A 24,463-nucleotide genomic window follows, 5' to 3' on the forward strand; every position below is an offset into this window, starting at 1 on the left:
TTAAAACTTCAATATAAATGGCAAAATTTAACATTAATTGTCAAAGAAACAATTTCATCCTTAACTCTCAATATCTCAACAAAACGACTTATAATGTAAAGAGAATTCATCGCTACAAAGCAGCAAAGAGAAACTCAAACAACCGGCTGCCAACCAGTAAAATTATAAACTAAGTGAACCTACACTTCACTCCTCATCATCCTCATCTCCGTCACCACCAGAGGCCTTCTTTGCAGCTGCCTTCTGGTTCCTTCGCTTCACTCTTCCGGGGCGACCACCACCAAAGGGGCTTGTGAGAGAGAAGTCAATGTGCTTCTGGGAGTCAACTCGCACAAGGAAAGATGCGACATTGACAACCTGCCTCCCGACCCTGAAGATGCATATAATTAGTCAAAGGCAAGAACAGGAAGAGGCTAACATTGTAGACAAAGGTGATCTGTAGATAAACAAGGCGGACATCTAGAATCAATACGTGTATGAATACTTTGCAGGTATCCTTAAATACTACTATCAGCTACAATCTAATATTTTGAAACATGGATGAGTTATGGTCAACAAAAAGAGCATATTCCTGCAATTCTCTACTAAGTAATGTTTATGAATATAAATTTCATACCACTGCTATAGTGAATGGACTAATGAGAGCATTCATGTTAACTTATACATGGTCAAAATTGAGTATTATAAAGAGCTGTAAAAACAGATGTATCATCAATAGTCAATACCTAATGTGCCTTTGCCTGATCAGGACTCTAGCATGGTGAATAGACTTGGCCATGCCTGCCTTGAAGACCAAAGTTTGGAGGCGGCGCTCGAGGAAATTCTCCACGGTGAGGGACAAGACATAATCAAGCTTGTTCTGGCTCTCATCCAGCAGACCATACCTGTTCATCCTCCTCAGAAGAGCCTCACCCTCAAAAATACGCCGGGGATCCTTCTCATCAAGGGTCAAAAGATTTCTAGCATTGTTCCTAATACGACTCAACGCATACTGAACCCTCCACAGCTCCCTTTTGCACCTCAAACCATACTCTCCAACAAGCTTTAGCTCAGCATCAAGGCGCTCCTTCTCATAAGGACGACGAGGCTTCTTGAATGTCTTCCCATCTGTAAGAAAGACATGTTAATAATGTTTTGCACAATCTCATTCACTCTGTTCATTTTCCATATTATATGTGCATCACATTCACCAATGACCGTCATTTACAAATTACAGCAAAAAAAATATTTCATTCTAGCTCAGAAGATATTCCCAATTGATTATTAGCATCTACCAATTACTAAAATTTACAGCTCAAGTCTTCCAGCATTGAAGATTAGGGGAACACAGGGAGACGACACGTTATTGGTATAGACATTAAGCAATAAGTTTGATCCCACGGTTTTTCAACTATTGAGATAACATTCTCTAAAAATGATAAATATGAAGATCGGTTTCCTTTTTCATCTAGCAACAAAATCATCTACCATTACACAAACATAAACATCTCTATCAATTGCATTTTTCAAATTTAACATCGCTATTCATCATGAACACGAGAAACACCATACCTTATTACATACAAAGTGGCTATCGAAAATCACAGAAAAAAACTGCGCGCATGCACGATAGAACTATAAATAGGTGATATAGCAGCTTACAATTGCGGTAAAACGAGACGTGCACCATGATTTCTTGCCTACTCCACCGCCGCTGCCCTCAGTCCGCCGATCTGGTCTCTGCTCTAGCTGATCGGAGTTGTAATGGGGGACTAGGGTTCGGAATTAATTGAGGTATCAATTTGTACTCTTCTATTTTGGGGCCAAAACCCTAATGGGCTAAAGTTAGTTATTAGCGATATTGGGTTTCAAATTTTAGATCAGCCCAAATAAATCACTTGTGCATACTTAGTTACTCTTTTTTTTTTTTATGTAATGATCTTTTAATAATATGGGAAAAAAATTATTCAAAACTTTAATGCTTGAAAAAAAAAATTTAACCTATAGAGTGAAAACTACACCCTCCGTTCATAATTAGAAGTCCTCTTTTTTGCATGAATTTTAAGAAATTTGAATTGAATAATGAGTGGAAAGTGAAACAAATTTATGTAGTACATGTTAATTTTATTAGTATAAAATATAACTGAAATAGTTAATTGAATATAGGACCTACTAATTATTTATAGTGAAGTGAAGAAAGATTCGGGTTGATGGACGAACCGAATGGCATAAAGAAACTCCTATTACAAGACAAGTGAAATATTGTTTTGTATACTTACCAAACAAAATATCTAGACTACCGTTGTAACTTGTTATGATAGATAGCCAAAGTCCATCAAAGTTGTGAAATATTATTTTCCTTCTGCAAGGAATCGTCTGTGTCATCTACTTTGATGACTTGTACTAAGTACTCCTTCCGTCTATAAAAAATAGTCTTATTTGGCATTTTGGTATATCCACAAAAAATTGTCTCATTTTCTTATTTTTTTCTCTTTATCTTTCTTATTTTAACTACTTTCTCTTTCTCTTTAATTTTTTTATTAAAATCCGTGCTGTCCACAATTGTGATTATTTTTAGTAGAAGTATTATCTAAGTCTACAGTGCAAACTACTTAAATTTGTTTGATTGTAGACACAAAATATTTGATCATATTAATAAAAGTAGATGTAAGAGTTTTATAAATACAAATAACTCGTAACATGTTTTACAAAAGAATGAACTACATAAATGGTACATGATATTTATCTTATATCGTTTTTAGTATCTTGTGACAAAAATAACCCTAGGTACCAAACATGTGATATTTTGGTTATGAGGAATATTTTTGAAAATTTCAATTAATTAGTACCAAATATGTGATTTCTTTTTTCTTCCTTTCTTTTTTGTTCTTCTTTAGTTTCTTCTTCTTTCTTTTTTCTTCATTTTCTTCATTTTCTTTTTTCTCCTTAGTTTATGTTTTTTCTTTTTCTTTTCTCTTCCTTTTCTTCTTTCCTTTTAGTGTTTTATACATACATCTAACTAAATCAATTGAATATTTTAATTAATTAATTAAACTAACTAAATTAATTAACTAAATTAGTCTTTTTAGTTTAAATTAATTATTCAAACTAACTAAATCAATTGAATATTTTAATTAAATTATTTTCTTATTATTTTAGGGTTGAAACACCTAACTAAAAATATTCAATTGTTTATATCATTATGAATACAATTCACAATTTTAAATTTTTATTAAAATTATATTGAATAGTTTTTAATTTAATATAAAATAATAATAATAATAATAGTTATTATTATATAATATTATTTGATTCATAAATTAAATAATTATGCTATAATTGTTTATTAATTAATACTAGTTTTTAGTATTATAATAATATTATTATTATATTAATAATTATGACTAGTATATATAATTTTAATTAAGTATATTTGAATAATATTACAAAATATCAAAATTAATTATTAATTTATAACATCAAAATAATAATATTAATATTGATTAATAATAATAGTATAAAGAGTGAGGAGAATGAGAGAAGATATTATAATACTCCCTCCGTCCCGCACTACTCGCACTTACTTCCTTTTTGGGCGTCCCAAGTTACTTGCACTCTTTCCATTTTTAGTTAAAAATTTCACCTACAGCCGTCATTTTTTACTTTCCTATACATTCATTCTTTAATCTCCGAGCCGAAAAGGAAATGAGCGAGTAGCCCGGGCCGGAGGGAGTATCACTTTTGCTACTAATTTTGTGTATGCCCAAAATATCATTTATGACACAAATGGAAAAATGAATTTGTTTAGAGGGGATTTTGGGGTGAGAATTGCATCAGGTACCAAAAACTATATAAAATAAAGATCAGGTACTATTTATGTCTGAAAGTGAAATATCAGGTATCATTTATGTAGTTCACTATTTACAGAATCTAGACATTAGGGTTAAACTTAAATATTCTATTCTATTTTTTCAAAATATAGTGGATAATCAAGTTATATTTTGGTTTTTTTTAATTGCTAATGACAACGTGGGTCTTATTAGATTCTTAATGAAAATCCATTTTTCGTTGTTGCCCTCAACAACAAAATGCATTGAAAAGTACGGCTTAATAAGTCTATGACTGCTTATTCGATTAGTTCAATTTTAGAATTTAGATTATCTCAATCGAACAATTAACCGAACCAAGTAGTAGTTCAGTTAACAAAATAAATATAAGTACTCTCTAACAAATATTGTTAAATTTGAGTCTCCTAACAAGTGATCATAAATATCACTTCATTTTCCCAAACCATAAATAACATCTTGGTTAGCAAAAAATATCTTAAATACACTAAAATGTAAAATCAGTAACCAAATGCATATATATGTGGTAGTACTCTTAATTTCATGTTTTTCTTGAATTGGTTCATTTTATTATTACCTTTATTGGTTCTTTTTAATAATGCCTTAATATTACTTTCACATCTAAATGACTAAAAAACTTGAAAATTTATTCAAAAATCGAATTTTAGTACACAAAATGCTTAAATGTATTAGATCTATGGTTCTTGTTTGGAAATCATGCCATGTCATCTGTTGATGCTCACTATCCAACTATTTCAACGCCATAAAAATTTAACAATTTTAGCGTACAAAATTGACTTTTCCTAGCTATATTTCACAAACAGAATTTTCAATAATTGTACATTGATTTGGTGAAGGATGTTTGCTTCCAATAATATCCACATTATAAACTATAAAGTGTATAATAATGTAGATCAATCATTTCAATGTATAATGATTAAATTTGGATATAAACATTCTTCGACTCTTGCCTTGCATATGAATTTCTCTAACTCACCATAGTATCCAATTAAATGAAATCAGAAATTACGATGTGATGTGGATTGCCTTTTAGACGAAATTTATATGAATAATTGATTCCCAATCAAGTCATTCAGAAATGAAGATTAAGGTAAATTTTTCTATATAAATATATATCAGTAAAACAAAATTATTGAAATCACCAATAAGAGAGGGAAAAAATGTTATCAAGATCTGGCAAAATCCTTGATTGTTTATTCGTCACTATCTGATCCAAAATTGCCGACACTTAGAGAAATACAACTCCAGTATATAACTCAAAATAAATGGCTCCACGTAATTAAAATAATCAAATTTTGATTGTGACAAAGCGTTAATCATGAATCGGTTTGTCCGCACACGTACAAATACAATGACAAATATTCACTAAATAGGTTCGTACAAATTGCTATAATAGTAAATGAAATATCGTAAATGACTTACAAGTATAGACTTTTCAAAATGAATTATATTTTGTTGCGTCTTCAGAGAAAAAATTCCATAGTCTAGATATACTAAGGTGGAAAGATGATGTGGTGTGTCCCATCTATAATATAGTGACAAATAGAAATATAAATATCTCAATTTCCAGCTGGAAATTACACCTTCACACATGCTAATTGTCAAAAAAAATAATATGGAAAGTATGAATATTTCATAAGTATATAACTTACATAACCATATCACCCATGCAAAATATATTTACGCAATCTTTCTATGATTTACATCTTCCATTTGCTTCTTCAAATTAATTAAAAAGAATTCTTCACTGCAATCAATGGATTTCAAAAGAATGCCATTTTTTTATGCACACATACATGTACTATATATGTTCGTTTATATGTATTCTTATTAATACCGACTACATATTTATTTATCTAAATATTCTTTAATACATCATTACATAATTATGTATAATCCAAATGAACTAAAATTTAGTCGTTTTAATCAAGTAAATTTATTTTTTGATCATTATTATTAGCTACCTTTATATTTTAACATGGGCACATGACATATAAATAAAATACATCTATTCAATAGTGAGTAATGTATACAAGCAAAATAAAAATACTTAAGCTATATAATCATATTTATTGTGTTCAATGCTATCAATTAAAGAAAAAATATGCACGTGAAACTGATTACACTCTATTATGTGTGTTCATACACATATATTTAAATATATATTACGTATGTAATGAAATAGTTTCATACTTTATAATTGCAGCAATGATTTTTTCAGTTGATTGAAAGATAATGGGAGATTTAAGTAATAATGTTTAATGCGTGTATATAGTACATATGGCTAAGCGTAGTATTAAATATGAGATGCTAAAAATTTCCATATAAAAATTTATGTATGTTAGCATTTATGGAGGTGTAATTTCCAGTTGAAGTTGAGTTATGTATATTTTCTATTTGTCAATATATTATAAGTAGGACACACCACATCATCTTTCCACTTTGATATACCTGGACTAGGGAATTTTTTCTCGCGTCTTCATCAATCCACTTAATGTGGTATCAATAATAGGAAGTTGGGACTTGGAAAATCACTAGTAATTTTTAATTGAATGCAAAAAAAAGGTAAACTGTTAATTTATTTAAAATAAAAGTGACTAAAGCGAATGATCATTCTTTAATAGAATGTGGTATCAATAATAGGAAGTTGGGACTTGGAAATTATTAGTAATTTTTAATTGAATGCCAAAAAAATGTAAAACTATAGTTATTTAAAATAAAAAGTGACAAAAATCAAAAATAAAATAAAAAGTGACAAAAATCAAAAATAAAATAAAAAGGGACAAAAATAAGTGGAGAGGAAGCTACTCTTATCAGAGCCAGATTTCGATCCTGGGACCTGTGGGTTATGGGCCCACCACGCTTCCGCTGCGCCACTCTGATTTGATGTTTATATTTAGAAAATAAACTTTAATATAGTGATTTCATTTAAGTTAAGTTGGTGTCTGGAATTCTGGATTATCAAATGGGCCTCTAATGAGGAATCCAATTATTTATTGACATGCGGCCCACAATTGTCGTTGAGTAGATTATAGAAAATCTTAAAACATCCCAAATTATAAGCTTTTATTATGAATAATGATTACATGCTATCAATGTGTAAGAAATTTAATAGGAAATTGTTATAATTACAACATTTCAAAAGTGATACGAGAAAACAAATCCAAATGAATGTTAAATTACGTCAAATAATTGAGCTCTTATTAAACTACATATTCACTTATGATGCACAGTCGGTTTAAGTGAGGTAAAAAAGATCACATTGTCACCTTTCTCGTCTATATGTAACGAATAAGGTTGTCAATAGTCACAGTTTCATTGGCACTTCATTATTTTTTAATATTAAAATAAAATAAATACGTATATTTTTTTACCATTTATAAATTGAAACCAAATTTGCTCTACTTTACACAAAAAATCTATTCTTTTCTCTACATAATATTTTTTTTATAATCTGTTATTCCCTTAGCATCTATTTTGATTTATTATGTATGATGATGACAATTGTTATGAAATTTCCATGAAAATAGTATCAACTATCTACAAGTTTTAATGTGCAATTGGTAAAATATGAGAATAAAAGAGAAATAAAGGTGAGCAAATTTCTATAAATAGAGATGAGAGTAAATGAAAAAATAAGATTATTTTTTGTGACCAAAGGGAGTATTCTTTAAGCATCAATCATGTATTTTCAACATTAATATTGACACATTTGTATCCTTTTGCGAAGGGATCAATTGGGAGGAGGGGGGAGACAACTGAGCATTGTGCTTGTATGTTCGGAGCTTATTACTTTGTATTTGATGTGGGTCGGCGAAACTAAAACTACAAAGTTTCAACAACATTATGTTAGAAATTGGGTATAAAGATAAGAATTTGTCAGGCGTGATACAATCCAAAGGAAATAGAAGGAAATTACAACTAAATAAGTAAGTCGAGTCGATGAGTCCTCTATTCACAATACGAGATACGTTGTGGTAGTGCTATCGGATTTGACGATTCATCCCCAAAGATAAAATGGTTTTGTCTAAGATGGATGACGATGGCAAAGCTTCGATAAAACGACTTTAGTCCCTCCGCCTCCCCGCTTTTCATCCGGCCTCAACGACTCAACAGTCCGTAATGTACCCTAATATTGGCAACATCGAACCTTAATCAGCCGCGCATCATGTTCGCAATCCTCTGTTTCACCATGCTTCGCCTTCCATTTCTAATCATAAGTCGTCGTTGTTTAATTGCTTAGATTTTTTCGCCTACCATTGATATCTAATTGTATTCTAATTTGGGGTTGGTTTGTTGCTAGGATGGGGATTATGGTTGCAATCAAACCTGAATACAAAATTGCTCCATCGGTATATCTTTTTTTATTGGTTTATTTTTGCATAAGATTTCTCAATTGTCGTTTAATATTACATGTTAACCAAAACTTGCTAATTCAGTCGAAATATGGCTTAATTACCGTTTACCGTCAGTTTTTTAAGGTTCCGTAATAAAAGGACGACTTCGGCGACATTTTTATTTGTTTGAGACTCGATTTTCGAAAAGTGAATATTCTGGACCAACTTTGAAAATGGTCCATAGGACCCAAAATGTACTTTAGTATTGGTAGATGACATAGATGGTTTGAGCTCTAGCTGTGATTGAAGAGGAAGCACTAAATGACTAAATGATGAGATTATCTCATTTGATGTTAAATTTGATTTTGAGTATACGCAGATTATGCATCTGAGAGAGAGACTTACTTGGCTTAGAGCACCCACAACCGTGCTCTTGCCAACGAGCACGATTGTGGGTCCGACTCCACTTTTTCTGCCTGCTCTTAGGCAAGAGCACAACACCCACAGCTATGCTCTTCCGCAAGGACGATCACAAGGGTCCCACCATTCTATTATTCAATTTAAATAAAAATATTTCCATAATATTAAAATTCATTAAAAAACTGAAATAATATTACAAATTACAAATAAAATAAAAAAGACATAATTAAAATCCTAAAAAATAAAAATTACATAAATAAAATCCTAAAAATTAAAAATTACATAATTAAAATACTAAAAATTAAAAAATACATAATTAAAGCTAAAAATATCCACGTGGAAGACTATTCATCCGGCGGCACTAACCCCAATTATTTTTGGAGGCTCAATATCAGGGCTTCGTGCCATCGAAGTTGCGCGGGGGTCATAGTTGACCTATCACTTATCAGCCATATTGAGTTGGGCCAAAATCCCCCACAACGAGTTTGTGGGGGGTGGAGATGGCGCATAGGGCACGGGAATGGGAGCGGGTTCGGGAGCATCGCCGGATGGAGTTGCGGCGCGACGGCGGTTGGCCGCCGTCTTCTTCCTTCCCTGCGGTCGGCATTGGGAACAGCTCGGGCCGGCGTCGGGGCTACCCAAGTTAGCTCCGACGAGTTGGCTAACCACGTCTTCGGAGCCGGCGTCGGATATGGATACCGACCTTGACCGTTTGGAGAAGCCGCTAGAGGAGGATGTTGCGCCTCCCCTATACTTCGGATGCGACCGCGTCTCCTGCCAAATGTTGAGGTATTTGAACGGCTTGTAGTTCACGGATTGGTAGGTGTTCATCGCGGCAGTGATGACGTCGACCTCGCTCTAGGCTCGGGTGTCCACCCGTATAGCCCTTCGGGGGCATCTTGGTCGTCGATCGGGTAAGGCCGGTAGCCACCCGGTACTCCCAAACTTTGGGTTTGAGGAGGGGCCGAAAATTTTGTTTCCGGACTAGGAAACGGTTGTGAACCGAACCACTCGGGGTTCCAACCGTGGGAGCCCGGGGGGGTGATCGCCGTCGCCGGACGTTGTTATGTTGTAGGAGTGGAAGAAAGATTGAGAATGGAGATGGAAGAATGTAGATGAGAATGGAAATGAGAGAATATAGATGAGAATTGTGTAGTGTGGTGTGAATTTTTTGGTGTGAAAGTGAGGGTATTTATAGATGAAAATGTGTATTTTTGGGAGAAAAAATTTAAAAAAAAAAATAAAAGTGGGTAGAAAACGGATATATTTTTTTTGGGAAGTGGGATTTTTTTTATTTTTAATCGGTTTTTTAAATTAAAAACCGATTTAAAAAAAATTTCAAATGCAACGGCTATGCCGTTGCCCAATCAGCGACGGCCACGTCACCTGCTCGCTGGTACGGACGTGCTCGATGCATCGAGCAGAGCCGTGCCAGCGGCGCGAGCGCAGCGAAGGACGACGTCTCCGTGCCACTGACACGGACGAATGGACGCCATCCTACTCAGCGTTGCAGATGCTCTTATACTCAAGAAGTCAAGAACCAATCTCTGAATCACTTATGCTAAACTATATACGCAACTAATGAGAAACAATCCATAAGAAAATCTAATATAGAAATGTAATTTATCAAATAAAATAAAGAGAACGGCGTTATTGCGAAACAACCTAAATTCTAATCCCTTCCTTTCCTTACAAACATTTAATTTCTTCGCTCCCAAACAATCCCTAATGGGTAAACCTATCAATTCCAACTAATGCCCTGCAACTTCAATAATTAAAATCAAAAAGAAAATTTCAAAAAGAACATAAAAAAAGAGACGAAATTTGTTTATACCTTCTCTCATTCAAAATTGAAATACAATTCATGGCGGATCAGCTTAACTTGTAGCTCAGACTTCCTCCATATTCGCTCTCCGAATTCGAGTGTTTCACCTTATAACGGAACCAGAACTGCATAAGCTGAAACCAGAAATTACTAAATATCGATTAATCGGAGAATCAATTTTCAGATTTCGAGGAAAAACAGGGTAAAGCGATGAGTAGTGGACAGAAGAAGAGGAATTTTCAGATTGAGGCGTTCAAACACAAAGTAGTGGTGGATCCGAAGTATGCTGAGAAGACTTGGAAGGTTCTTGAGCATGCAATTCATGAGATTTATAATCACAACGCTAGTGGACTGAGCTTCGAGGAGTTATACAGGTTTTGCTCGATTTGTGTAATTTTTTCTGCGATTCATTTCGTACTATTTTGTTTTTCTGAAATTAGTTTTAGTTTCGTTTGCTGCATCTGTTGATGGTATCAGTAGTTAGATGAGTAGCTAGATGGTTAAAGATCTTGTGGGACTTGCCTGAGATTTAGGTGATTTTGATTTGAGCTTCAGGATCCCTATGTGTAGCTAAATTCGACTTCCTCTGTTAGAGATGAGCAGCTAGTTATGTCGTTTGATTATTCGATTACACATGTTGGCTTCGTGTTTGGCGGAAGGTCGAAAATATGCTTGAAGGAATGAGGTTTTGTCTGAATTTGTGTGCATTTCAGTGATAAACCAATGGCTAATTGAGGTAGAAAGAGTGCTTGGTGGGATGAGGGGATTGTAAATTGATCTTTTAACATTTTGATGATGGACGCCATGGTAATTCAGTGTTATCTGACAGGATTTTATAACATTTTGTAATCTCTGTTTTTGTGGTGATTGAGGTGGTTGTGATATGATGCCTTCAAATTGCCTCGATTTTAGTAATCTAACCTATGAAAAATGGAATCGAAGAGAATTTTTTTATTTTATGCTGAACTGTTATAAATGGATTGAGTCATATGTAAAGCGGTTTAGTGCGAGGACTATGGATTTTGCTGTCTTGTGTGGCTGGTAGATTTGTGAAGGAACTAGTAAGTATAAGTTGCTTAATAGTATGACGTTATTGGAGTTGCAAAAGGTAGAATATGCAATATTTAGTTATGCTTCTCAACAGGTTGCATTTTGTGATTGAGAGTAAGTGTTTAGGTAGAATGATAGTATGTTACCCTTGTTTTGTCCATTGCTTCCGTTCTTTGTGATGTTTAAGTTGGTCCACGAAATTGTAGTTTTATGTTGTCATATTTCTCCTAGCTATGAAAAATGTGTTTTTTGATTTGGAGGTTTTATTGTGGATCCAGAAATGCTTACAATATGGTACTACATAAATATGGGGAGAAGCTTTATTCAGGACTTGTGTCAACAATGACATTCCATCTCCAGACAATGTCCAAAAGTATAGAGGCTGCCCATGGTGGCTCATTCCTTGAGGAGCTTAACAGTAAATGGAGTGATCACAATAAAGCTCTGCAAATGATCCGTGATATATTGATGTACATGGACAGAACTTTCATACCAAGCACACACAAAACTCCAGTTCATGAGCTTGGGCTAAATCTTTGGAGGGATAATGTAGTTCACTCAGACAAGATCCAGACTAGGTTGCTGAATACGATTTTTGAACTGATACTTAAGGAACGTACTGGAGAAGTTATCAACAGAGGGTTGATGAGAAACATAATCAAAATGCTGATGGATTTGGGCGCATCAGTCTACCAAGAAGATTTTGAGAAACCATTTCTTGATGTTTCTGCTGATTTCTACAGAGTAGAATCTCAGGAGTTTCTAGAGTGTAGTGATTGTGGGGACTACTTGAAGAAAGCTGAACGGCGTTTGAATGAAGAAATTGAGAGGGTATCTCATTACTTGGATGTGAAAAGTGAAGCAAAGATAACTAATGTTGTGGAGAAAGAGATGATAGCCAACCACATGCTTGGACTTGTTCACATGGAGAATTCAGGCTTGGTAAAGATGCTTCTTGATGATAAGTTTGAGGACTTGGGAAGGATGTACAACTTATTCCGCCGGGTTCCTAATGGGCTCTCGACGATTAGGGATGTAATGACATCCCACATCAGAGATACCGGAAAACAGCTAGTCACAGATCCTGAGAAATCAAAGAATCCAGTGGAGTTCGTGGAGTGCCTGCTTGAGAAAAGGGATAAGTATGATAAGATCATAAGCTTGGCGTTTGGCAACGACAAAACCTTCCAGAATGCCTTGAATTCTTCTTTCGAATATTTTATCAATCTGAATCCTCGTTCTCCAGAGTATATATCATTGTTTGTAGATGATAAACTGCGGAAAGGACTGAAGGGAGTCAAAGAAGAGGATATCGAGCTGATTCTGGATAAGGTTATGATGCTTTTCCGTTACCTCCAGGAGAAAGACGTCTTTGAGAAATACTATAAGCAGCATTTGGCAAAGAGACTGTTGTCGGGTAAAACAGTATCTGATGATGCTGAGAGAAGTCTAATTGTTAAACTGAAGACTGAATGTGGGTATCAGTTCACTTCCAAATTAGAAGGCATGTTCACAGACATGAAGACCTCTCAGGACACGATGCAAGGGTTTTACGCAACCTATGGTGCCGAGTTAGCCAACGGACCTACATTAGTTGTCCAGGTTTTGACTACTGGATCCTGGCCCACTCAAACTAGTGTCACCTGCAACTTGCCATCTGAAATGTTGGCTCTCTGTGAGAAGTTTCGTTCGTACTACCTCGGGACCCACACTGGTCGGAGATTGTCATGGCAAACAAATATGGGTACGGCCGACCTCAGAGCTACCTTTGGGAATGGACAAAAGTATGAGCTGGATGTTTCAACTTATCAGATGTGTGTCTTGATGCTGTTCAACGGTGCTGATTCTCTCAGCTATAGGGAGATTGAGCAGGCCACTGAGATTCCATCTTCTGATCTCAAGAGGTGCCTGCAGTCCTTAGCTTGCGTAAAAGGGAAAAACGTGCTGCGCAAAGAGCCCATGAGCAAGGACATCGCGGAAGATGACGAGTTCTCTGTCAACGACAAGTTCACCAGCAAGCTTCGCAAGGTGAAGATTGGGACTGTCGTTGCACAGAAGGAATCCGAGCCTGAAAAGCAAGAGACACGACAGAGGGTGGAAGAGGACAGAAAACCGCAGATCGAAGCTGCAGTAGTCAGAATCATGAAATCACGGAGGGTGTTGGATCATAATAATATCATTGCAGAGGTCACAAAGCAACTGCAGTCGCGGTTCCTGGCAAACCCCGGGGAGATCAAGAAACGGATAGAGTCCCTCATCGAACGAGATTTCTTGGAGAGGGACAATGCAGATAGACGATTATACCGATACCTTGCCTGAAGAAAGAAAACAATTCCAGTTGCTGTACTTCCTTTTCAGGGTAGCTTTCTGCAGCGGAAATGTAACTTATTGACAGCTGTTGACATCAGTTTTATTCCTGCTGAATGCATTTGTTTTACAAGTCTTCATTCATTTCTTTTGCCTACGTTTTCTATACAATAACAGGAAGAACAAGAAGCAGCAGCCAATTTCTCAACTGATTTCTGGATTTTATTTAAATTAGGATTTGCATTATACATACACCACAAGAGTATGGCTAAGTTAAGAAACTTATTCCTCTGCTAGATCAAATTCTATACTATTTCCTCAACTCTCTTGACCAATGTTTCACAAGTTCAAAAGGAAAAAATGGGGAAACGAGCTGACTCGTTGCCCGGATTAGGACCGCAAGGTCCGCAACACTCTCATTCCCTGCAAGCTTGCGCAGTGTGACTTTAGGGCTCTGATTGGAGGATGCGATTTTGTATTTCTGAGAAGCTATTAACATCCTTCCCCCATAACCTGCACATTCAGGTAAGGAAGTAGAAATACATAGGAAGTTGAATGCTACACCAACAGATTAGTGATTTTTTAACATATAATGATCAGTTTGGTTTTGAAAAAAAGCCTAAAACGCCCACCAGCAGTCGATTCCGATAGCATTAGCCCCTGCTTTGTCGGCTGTTGCATCATCTCCGACATGAACTGCTCTGCTCGTCCCTACACAGATTTGACCTACACCGTTGCCAATGTACATCACTAGGAATTTTGTAGAAACTAGTAACATCTATTGGTAGTATTTGGGAGCCCTACCTAAAGCTGCTTTAAATATTTTCTCGTCTGGTTTTTCGTATCCAACCTCGGATGAGATGATGACAGCGTCGAACCTAGAAACACAAACAATCAGGATATGATGAGAGAAGCCCAAATTAAACCATGCTCATAGAGGTGGAAATAAAAGATCTATATCTCAATCTCCAACAAATACATTTTGAATAAGAGGTACCTAGAAAATGAAGCTATGCCACTCACAGATGTAATACATTGAGGTCCTTGAGTAGCTTCCTCAGGCGAGAGTCAAAGTTGGAGACAACGGCTAGTTTAACTGCACCAGCCATTCATTTTCAGTAGGGATGTAAATAGCACATATAAAGAGCAACAACTGCACCAGCCATTCATTTTCAGTAGGGATGTAAATAGCACATATAAAGAGCAACAACACCGATTCTATAGAAAGTGGTCAAGTAAAGTAACGAGACGACCTCCTGAATCTTTCAGGGACAGCATAGTTTCATGAGCTCCTTGAGGAAGATGCCATGCATCACCATTGACATAGTACTGGAGAAGACATGATGAGATCAATCAAATAAATTAATACAACCTTGTTCCTGTCCAGACACTCTTTAATAAACCATAAAAAACAGGATAGAAAACAAATAGAGTTGTTTAGATCAGCCAAATTCAAGAAGTATACCTCGTACACTTCTTCAAAGTAGTCAACACTGTCGCAGCCAGTGGCTTCATAAACGACGTGTTTCCAAAATGGCTTGCCATCACCCTGTAAAAAACACATAATCGGAGCCCGCTGCCCAGTTAGCAAAGGAATGCGCTGCCACAACCTTTGTTTCGTTTCTTGATTGAAAGAATGCCAATACACACATTAAACCAACCATATCATATACCTAATGTTTGAAAAAGAAGCACTTTCACTGCTTCGTCCTTTAAAATCAACAAAAACTTAGAGACTAAGTCGCTCGATCAACCAAACACAGCAATCACCCATTCCTTTCAAAGTGACACACAAAAACTACCAATGCCAACGTTACAACTTTGGTGAGCATTTCGGTCTCTAAAATCAACAAGCACTAGTGAGAAGCTGTTCAATCGTTCATTCATATCAAGAATGCCTATATACACACATTAAAACTACCAACGGACACTTAGGACACCGTTCAATGAATCAAACTCTGCAATCATCATACTACCTTTCAAGAATGCCACATCAAAACTAATACCATATGAATATTCCAAACCTTTGAAAAATCTAAAACTAAGCACCTTGTATCGAAGTTTCTGAGGCCATGTTGCAGAGAAAGCCCTTCTGAAACCTTGCTTTATATCAGCTGCAGTAGACTGCAGACCTGAAAATCAGCACAAAACCATAAACCCCCCTTTGCACAATTCACCAATTTATCGACGCCCACTATTCCAAGATTGAATCTTTATCAACCAACACAAGAAACGAATTCGAGAAAATCAAATAGGGCTAATCTCACACCATATTTTGAGCCGATGGTCAAGTAAATATCTTCAACCGGCTTCGCCAATTGAAGCAACGTGCCACCGGCGTCCAACAACAATCCGTCATACGCCCTCTCCCGCTTTCCATCATTACCTGAATTGTGGAAAAGCCATCAAAACTAACGCCATTTGAAGGCAATGAAAGTATAAGATCAATGCGAAACCGAGATGAATTATGACCTCTGTAAACTGTGGAGGCTGACGAAACGGAGGAGAATCTTAGAGGTGTGGGTTTTGGGAGCTTGAAATTGAAGGGTTTAACTGCTCTGAAGAGATTGGCGACCTCCATTGTTGCAGCTGACCAACACAATATCATCAACAAGAAATAATAATGGTTGTATGCTAATTCACTCGCAACAAATTTGGGATTTGATATTACTTTTTTATATGTTTAATGTAAATTATAGATTTATTTTTAGTTATATACTAGTATTAGGCCGAATAAATGGGCAAAATTTGGCCCAGCCCATAATTATGAGCTACTTATGGATTGGGCCTTAAACTCGCAATTAAATCTCAGTGAAAACTCATTTTCACTAAATTCGTTGCTCAAAAACTTGGAGCAGCAGCCATGGCGACTGAGCTAGAAGAACTCATCGGATTTCTCTCACATGATTCTCCACCCGTATCCATCTCTCCTTCACTTTTTATTCTGCTAATTTCGGTATTTTTTTTTAATTGATGAGGTTATTTTTTACTGTTTTTGCAATATAGATTAAAAAGGCTGCGGTAAATATCTTTCGGGATTATACGGGTTCAGAAGATGGCTTACAGTCTCTGGGGAAATATTCTGCCCTCGCCGTTCCGTCTCTGTGTCGCCTCCTTGCTGAGAAAAAGGTTCTCTTATTTTTATTTTTTCGTTGATAAAAGGAGATGACGAGACTTGAGGATTTTGTATTTACTAGTTGATTGTTTAATGTATGATTTTTGGGAGAGGCTTGGGGATTTTGTACTTACTAGTTAAATTAGGATGATATGAAGAATTAAAGGCCAGTTGGGTGAAGTTTCGACAATAAGGAAGGGGAATACTTAAAGTGGCTGAATGGAAAATCAAGGCAGGGGAGAGAAGTTTATAATGATTTTGAATGTTGCTTAAATCCACCTAAATAGTCGAGTTAAATCGTTGAGAGTAGCCTGTTAGCTGAGAATATATTGCTAACCGCTTAACTTTTCTTGAACTAAGTGGAGTTTTTGCTTCTCTAGTGTGGATGTGTCACCAGTAAAGTCATATATCCAATTCAGTTAACTCCGTTGAACTGTTTGTCATGTAGACAAGGTGAACTGAAGTACGGACATATTTGATTGATACTTGGTTTCTCATCTGAATGGAAAATTAAGACTATATTGTCTTGGATTGCTGCTAGTTCTTTTGTAACATTTGATTTCATTATTTGTTTAGGAAGTGTCTGAGCCTGCTGCAGAAGCCCTTGTTAATTTGTCGCAAGTACCAGATTTGGCTGGAAAGATGGTTGAGATGGGTATTGTCAAAATTGTGATGGATATACTGTACAAGATAGACTGCGACATAAAACAATTACTGGTCATGCTTATTGTCAATATCACACAACTGGATGCTGGAATTGAGTCTTTACTTCAGGTTACCATTACCATTACCATCTCCTTGGCCTTTCATTTTGTCCTTTATTTCTGGTGTTGTGCTATATGAAAGTTCTTTAGTTGAATAGTTCTCGGCCTCAGTGTTGTCAAAATGTCGTTCGGGTCGCTCGGGTCGCCCGGGTCGCCTGGGTCGAGACCATCACCGCCCCAACATGGGTGGGTTGATCGAGATACTGGGTTGCCGTTGGGTCGCCTGGGTCGAGTGGGTCTTCTGGGTCGAGTGGGTCGTCTGGGTCGCCCTAAACATATGCTATCTCTGATTTTCTCAAATCTCTCACATGTTTTCTGACTCTCTGAATCACAATTCTCTATATATATGCATGCACCACATCAAACTTTTCAAACCTGCTTTCTACACTTTAGAATTCGGCCTCTTCACTCCTAAACAAATAAACAATTCAAAGATCTTTTGCTGCCACCCTTCATATATTCCTTTGTTTTGATATTTTCAGACAATGGTATCAATTAATTATTGTGTTATGACTTATGAATTGTTTTGATATTTTGATCATTTCTATTTTCCACTTTATCTCTATTCACATGAATTGCGTCTACATTTATATTATTTGATATATTATAAACATTAGAGCAATATATTTATTTTATTTAATATTAAAAGGCAAAACAATTTGCCTAGATTTGTGGGTCTCTCGACCCAGTCGACTCGTCGACCCGCGACCCGAATTTGTATCTCATCGACCCGATGCGCCCCGCGACCCTAACAACCAATGTTTTTAAGTCGGTGAATCGAACCGCGTCGCCATAGGACCGATATATCGACTCAGTCGATATATCGGTCGACTTAGTCGATATATCGATAGTAAGTCGGGCGACTCACCAGACAAGTCGTCCAGGTCCCTCAAGACCGATATATATCGATATATCGGGCGACTTGCCCTTTTACACATGTAAAATATGCAATATATACTTCAAATTACAACAGGAAAAAACACAGCATCATATTGTTCAATGATTTAGTCATGTTCAACGATTTGCATGATAACAACTAACAAGCAATTAAGCAAACTCAAAGCACAGCATCATCCACTTGGAAAGCCCCTGCAGCTGAACCTCCACCACCCTTTTCATCATCTTCGTAATCAGATCCACTCTCATCTCCCATTTCATCATCCTCTTCACTTGACACTTCATCTTCAACTGGAATTGCAGCTGTCCTAGGTTGCATAGTCCTTTTACTTGCAGCAGCAGCTGCTAACAAATCATAATAGAACACAGAACAATCAAGAATTGAAGTTGCTCTAAAAAATAACAATAGAGAACAGATGCAGCGCTTGAGGAACTCAAATAATAGACGAGAGAGGAGAGACATAAGAGAGGAAGAGGAACTGGAGCATTACCGGAACTAGAGTTCATCCTGAATGAGGAGAGGCGGCGGATGAGGCAGGCCGGAGGCGTGTCCAGGAGAGGCGGCGGCGTTCTTCAGTTTCTGGAGGTGGAGGGAGCGTCGGCGGCGGCTGCAGTTCTGGAGGAGGAGGACGTGGGGAGGGGGTGTGGGGGATGTATAAAGAAACCCTAATGGGCTGAATAGACACCTACCTGTCCGCCTGGCCCAATCTGGAGTGAAGCCCATTAAGTCGTCCTCGACTCGATCAGGCGACTAATCGGTCGAGTCGCGCGATATATCGGACGACTCGAATGTTAGTCGCCTAAGTCGCATCTGGGTGTGTATCGACCCTTGGCCTACCGATACAGGCGATATATCGCGATATATCGGACGACTTACAAACATTGCTAACAACACTGCTCGGCCTTCAACTATGCATTTTTTTGTTGAACTGCTGTTGGAGTTTACTGTATCCTAGTTTCTGAAAGATTGGTCAACAAAAATAAATATAGTGAATATTATCCTGGATTCCAGAATGGAGATGAGAAGATGCAAGGTCTGTACGTCATGAAGCTGGTTCGATCTTTTTGTGCTTCATCTAGTGAAAGGAAAGGTCAGTTTTCCTTCCATTCTTTATGTATTGTATCATTTCAATATCTTTGCACGTATTGCAGGAATGTCGAACAAGTTGTAATCCTTTTCTTGTAGCGTATGTGATTTATCTTATCTTTCTGGTCATTCTTTAGGCTGTTCCGGATCCAATCACCCTACAATTATATTTGATGGCTTAATTAACCTTTATCATCTTTTTTACCCCTACTAGGTGATGATCCCTTTGAACACGTGGCTTCTATACTTGTAAACATATCACAGAAGGAAGCAGGAAGAAAGCTTCTACTGGAACCCAAGCGAGGGCTTCTGAAGCAAATTATCAGGCAATTTGATTCACCAAGCCCATTGCGAAAGAAAGGGGTATTTCATCTTGTCTTTCTTTTTCTTACTCCGTAGATACTACTACTAGATTTACTACCCTGTTTTTTGTTTGACATTGCTTGAGTATGAGAGCATGGACATAAATCCATAGACACAATCTAAACTTAGTCCCTCATTGTTTATCTATCGTCCGCAATATTAATGTACCGGTCATATAGGGATCAACTGTTTTTTTGTCCATTTGATTTATCTACATCTCTGGTACTTCTCCTTAATTCAGTTTACATGTATTTTTATTCTTATTTCTTTCTGTTTTTAAAAGGGGTTGTTGAAAACAAAAAGAAAGTAGGTAACAGCTAGTAACTAAAATAAGTTTCTCCATGTACCTGTCCAAAATGCTTGTGATGCGTTCGAACCAAAACTCTTGGGGTGTCTTTCTGAAGGAATAGTTTGGATTGGATGATCATAGAACTAGGAGCTAGTAGAATGGCTTTATATGCTCTGAGACATTAGGTTAGCACCTTTTGAGGGAATTATGGAATGTTTTCTGATACTAATTATATTTTCTTTTTATAGGTCTCAGGAACTATTCGAAATTGTTGCTTTGAAGCAGAAAACCAGCTGCAAAATTTGCTTCTTGTATCAGAGTTTCTCTGGCCTGCTCTACTACTTCCAGTTGCTGGAAACAAGGTAAATTTTCTTTGAAAACCAGTTTTTTCTTTAGACTATGTTTCCTTGTTTGCCCTTCCCGTTATTTTTCTTCTCTCCATAATCTCTGATATCATAACTCTTGTGATTAGTAATAATCTTTTGATTTAGACTGAAATTCTTGTACCAAACGAATAAACACCTAGCCAGAGATGTATAGGCCTTGACGAGTTTCGTAAAGTGATCTATGAAATTGATAGTAAACTAGTAATCTCTGATATCACTTACTATTAGAACTAGGGGTGTGCATTCGGGTTTCGGTTCGGTTTTTCGCCCTAACCGAACCGAACCCGAAAAACCGAATTTCGCTTAAAATTAAAACCGAACCGAAACCGAAAACCGAACTTAAAAACCCGAATTAAACCGAAAAACCGAAATTATATAAAAACCGAAAAATCGACGTGCGAGACAGTGGCGACCCGACGGCGGAGCATCACGTGCGGTGGAGAGTCGAGGCTGCAGGCGATTCCCGACCCGCAATGGCGGTCGTGGGATGAGCAAGCGGCGACTAAGGCGTCGGCGGAGATCGGCTAGCTCCAAGCCAAGCTCGACGACGGTACCTCCGAAACGGCGGTCAGTGGATCGACTCGTTGAGAGGAAGAGAGAGAAGTTAGGGTTATTTGTTTCAACTGAGATTTTGATTTGTGAGGGAGAAATGAAAGAGGGGTGAAGTAGACGGAGGGAGGTGGGGAGAAGGCGGTGTCGGAGGTTGCGGGACGCCGCCGCGAGGCGGGGGAAGGGTGGCTGCCCTGCGGCGTCGACGAGAGGGATGAGAGAAATGTAAGCGATCTAGGGTTTGATATGATTTGGGGATTTTTGGAGTGGTAGGGAGGGAGTAGGCTGACGGATGGGAGTATAGTAGGAGATTGGGCCATTTTTTAAAAATTGAATTGGGCCGCTGAAAATAATTAATTTGGGCCCGGTTTTAAGAGTCATTGAGTTATTGAGTTTCCAATTAGGGTTTTACTTTTAGTTATAATTAAATAATAGTAACATATATATATAATATGAATAATTAAATAAATTCGGTTATTCGGTTTTTTTCTTCGCCCGAACCGAACCGAAAAATCGAAATTTTGTATTTTTCAAAACCGAACCGAACTGAAAAACTGAAATAACCGAACCGAATTTCAAAATTTCGGTTTGGTTCGGTTCGGATATTCGGTTTCCGGTTTTTTTGCTCACCCCTAATTAGAACTCTGGTGATTAGTACTAATCTTGATTTAGACTGAAATTCTTGTACCAAACGAATAAGCACCTAGGCAGAGATGTACAACCCTTGATGAGTTAGGTAAAGTGAACTAATGCAAATGATACATCTAAAGTTTTCTGGTAAAGAATTCTGGGTGGTTTGGCTGTGTAGCCTGACATCATGTTGCAGACTAATGGTGAACCATGTGATCCTTAGGGCATCCGCAGTGGTACGGATGTCCCGGCGGACATTCCCGCGGACATCCCAAAAACACTTCCTGTCACGTCATAAGGACTTCCCACTGCACAGTGGCGGACATCCCCGAGGACATCCCGATGGACTTCCCACAATAATAAAAATTCACAAATTCACCAAATTAAACCATTTACGGAATTAAAATTTCGGCACAAAAACGGAGAAATTGCAACCACTTTATTTTAAAAAAACATACATAGTACAAAAAAACATACATAATTATTAAAAGTATTTATCTTCGAAAGAAAAGTATTTAGAGAGAGACACTATTGGTTATTTTAGTGTAATTGAATTAACTTGATTGATCAATATTATCATATTGAGACACCATATAAGTTTGGAAGTGTGGAGTGCACGCTTGTTTGAATTCATTGTGATTAGACGGGGGTTCGGGGGCAGCGTCCCCGAGTTGCAGAGCCCCTGGCTAGGGTTGAGATGTGTAGAAATTTTTTTATTTCCGTTAAAGTTGCTGTGTAGAAAATTCATCCGAAAATATAATTTCTGATAGTCGAATGACTGATTTGCAATTTTCGAAACTCCTTAAAAACTGTTAAATTCAGTTAAGAAATAGAAGAGACGCGATGTTTCGTTTCAGGCCGTATTTATAGAATTTTTGGAAAAAAAATCAAATAATCGGGACGTCCGCGCGGACGTCCGTGAGGGTCAACGCAATATCGGACGTCCGCAAGGACGTTGCGACGGACGTCTCGGGAACGCCGCGGAACAACGGTGTCCGCAGCGGACGTCCGTATCTGCTTCACCCTTGAACAATGGCGGACGTCCGGCGCGGACGTCTGGCATGCCGGTCGGACGTCCCCCGGGACAAGCGCCATTGCGGATGCTCTTATACATGCACGTCAATATGTGATCACACACCTTATAATTCTGACCTTTGATCTGTAACAGATATACAATGAGCAAGATACATCTAAAATGCCCCCTGAACTTGGGAGTGCACTCTCAATTGAACGTGAAGCAGCAGATGACCCCGAAATTTGTGTTCAAGCCCTTGATGCCATATACCTGCTCGTCTTACAGGTGAATTAGCTTAACCCTCCGCTAAGACAAAAACTATCCAGGGACATTTTTAATGTGTGATTTACTTATTGGATTAGCCTATAGTATTATTTTTTATGTACAATATGCAAGAGTAGTGTTTACCATCGTTGCTTCTTCCAGGAAGCTGGCAGGAGGGCTTTCTGGTCCATTAACGGTCCTCGAATACTACAAGTAGGGTACGAAAATGAGGAGAACCCTCAAGTAATGGAGGCATTCGAACGAGTTGGTTCATTGGTAGGCCTACTTTCTCCCCCTTCCCATAGTAGCATCATTTTTGCATTCAACTGAACTATACATCATCACTGTTGCATCTGCCAAGTCCTTAACTTACGTTATTCATATTTCACCAGCTGATCCAAGAGAATGGCATGGAGACAGACACCACCCTGGCAACATAGGAGCAGCCCTCCCTTTGCTATGCTGCTGTTGGTGTTGAAGGTCCGGTTGGGAGGATAGCTCCATCGAGTTGATCGAACAGGGGGTGATGGAGCAGTGAGCACAAGTTATGAACAGCTTAGATGATTTCTTGAATTCTGTTGTACTAGTATTTTAGAAATATAGTTTTGGCAACAGGTGATGTGAAATTATGTTTAATGGATCCATCTTAATTTATGGAGTTTTATCGAGTATAGAATATTGTGTTCCAAATCTGAATGAGAAATCTAAGTTATTACTTGAATGATCACTTTCGATTCAATCTAAAAAAGACATTAATAGAAAATAAAAGTAAAGTTGTTTAATTTTCAGTATAAACTTAGACGGTTTTCAACTATGAACTGTACAAATTAAAAATTCATTTCAGATTCTGAATTCATAAGGCTCGTATGATTAGATTAGTAAAAATCTCTTGACTTCAACGAGAAAAAGTAGTGGTCAATACGTGTAGGAATGCTACCGGAAAGCAGTACTAGATATTTCAAGGGCAAAATGGGAATTCCATAGCTTGCTTTAAGTCAAAGCCAAAATCCACGGTAAGAGCATCCACAATAACCGGCGTCACCACCGCCACACCGATTTTTCGCCCACGCCGGTTTGACGCCGAACCATTGGAACCGGCGTGGGCGAAATCGGCGTCAAAATCGGCGTCGCCATGCCGATTCCCGCGCTGACGCCGGTTCCGACGCCGATCCTCACGGGCGCCATTGTGCGTCCCGGATCGGCGCCAAACCGGCGTCGGATTAAAAATTTTTTTTTGTTTTTCGAAAACACTATATATACGCGCGTTGAACCTCATTTTCATTCGCACCACTTGTTTTAACGAGTATTCTCTCTACCTTA

General features: G+C 37.4%; 4 protein-coding genes across 4 annotated transcripts; 2 read left to right on the forward strand and 2 right to left on the reverse strand.

Annotated features, from left to right (window-relative positions):
* LOC121769751 (40S ribosomal protein S9-2-like) lies at positions 1 to 1,780 on the reverse strand. The gene is made up of 3 exons (XM_042166504.1): positions 1,642 to 1,780; positions 726 to 1,107; positions 1 to 370 (listed from the first exon to the last, which is right to left on the reverse strand). Exons 1-3 carry the CDS (start codon positions 1,667 to 1,669, stop codon positions 187 to 189), a joined length of 594 nt encoding a protein of 197 aa, XP_042022438.1. The 5' UTR covers positions 1,670 to 1,780; the 3' UTR covers positions 1 to 186.
* Positions 1,781 to 10,390: 8,610 nt separating this feature from the next.
* LOC121769756 (cullin-3A-like) lies at positions 10,391 to 13,924 on the forward strand. The gene is made up of 2 exons (XM_042166509.1): positions 10,391 to 10,801; positions 11,756 to 13,924. Exons 1-2 carry the CDS (start codon positions 10,638 to 10,640, stop codon positions 13,794 to 13,796), a joined length of 2,205 nt encoding a protein of 734 aa, XP_042022443.1. The 5' UTR covers positions 10,391 to 10,637; the 3' UTR covers positions 13,797 to 13,924.
* A 60-nt stretch (positions 13,925 to 13,984) lies between these two features.
* On the reverse strand, positions 13,985 to 16,443 carry LOC121769758 (haloacid dehalogenase-like hydrolase domain-containing protein 3). Its single transcript, XM_042166511.1, has 9 exons — positions 16,257 to 16,443; positions 16,054 to 16,170; positions 15,834 to 15,916; positions 15,250 to 15,333; positions 15,038 to 15,113; positions 14,808 to 14,880; positions 14,589 to 14,662; positions 14,417 to 14,510; positions 13,985 to 14,297 (listed from the first exon to the last, which is right to left on the reverse strand). The coding sequence occupies exons 1-9, from the start codon at positions 16,390 to 16,392 to the stop codon at positions 14,231 to 14,233; spliced, it is 804 nt and encodes a 267-aa protein (XP_042022445.1). The 5' UTR covers positions 16,393 to 16,443; the 3' UTR covers positions 13,985 to 14,230.
* A 165-nt stretch (positions 16,444 to 16,608) lies between these two features.
* Positions 16,609 to 23,816, forward strand: LOC121769757 (protein HGH1 homolog). The gene is made up of 9 exons (XM_042166510.1): positions 16,609 to 16,701; positions 16,791 to 16,913; positions 17,476 to 17,673; positions 19,573 to 19,651; positions 19,862 to 20,010; positions 20,548 to 20,661; positions 23,033 to 23,164; positions 23,306 to 23,419; positions 23,536 to 23,816. Exons 1-9 carry the CDS (start codon positions 16,648 to 16,650, stop codon positions 23,581 to 23,583), a joined length of 1,011 nt encoding a protein of 336 aa, XP_042022444.1. The 5' UTR covers positions 16,609 to 16,647; the 3' UTR covers positions 23,584 to 23,816.
* The last annotated feature ends 647 nt before the right edge of the window (positions 23,817 to 24,463 follow it).

The sequence above is a fragment of the Salvia splendens genome, chromosome 16, assembly GCF_004379255.2.
Source record: "Salvia splendens isolate huo1 chromosome 16, SspV2, whole genome shotgun sequence".
In the NCBI taxonomy this organism is placed as follows: domain Eukaryota; kingdom Viridiplantae; phylum Streptophyta; class Magnoliopsida; order Lamiales; family Lamiaceae; genus Salvia; species Salvia splendens.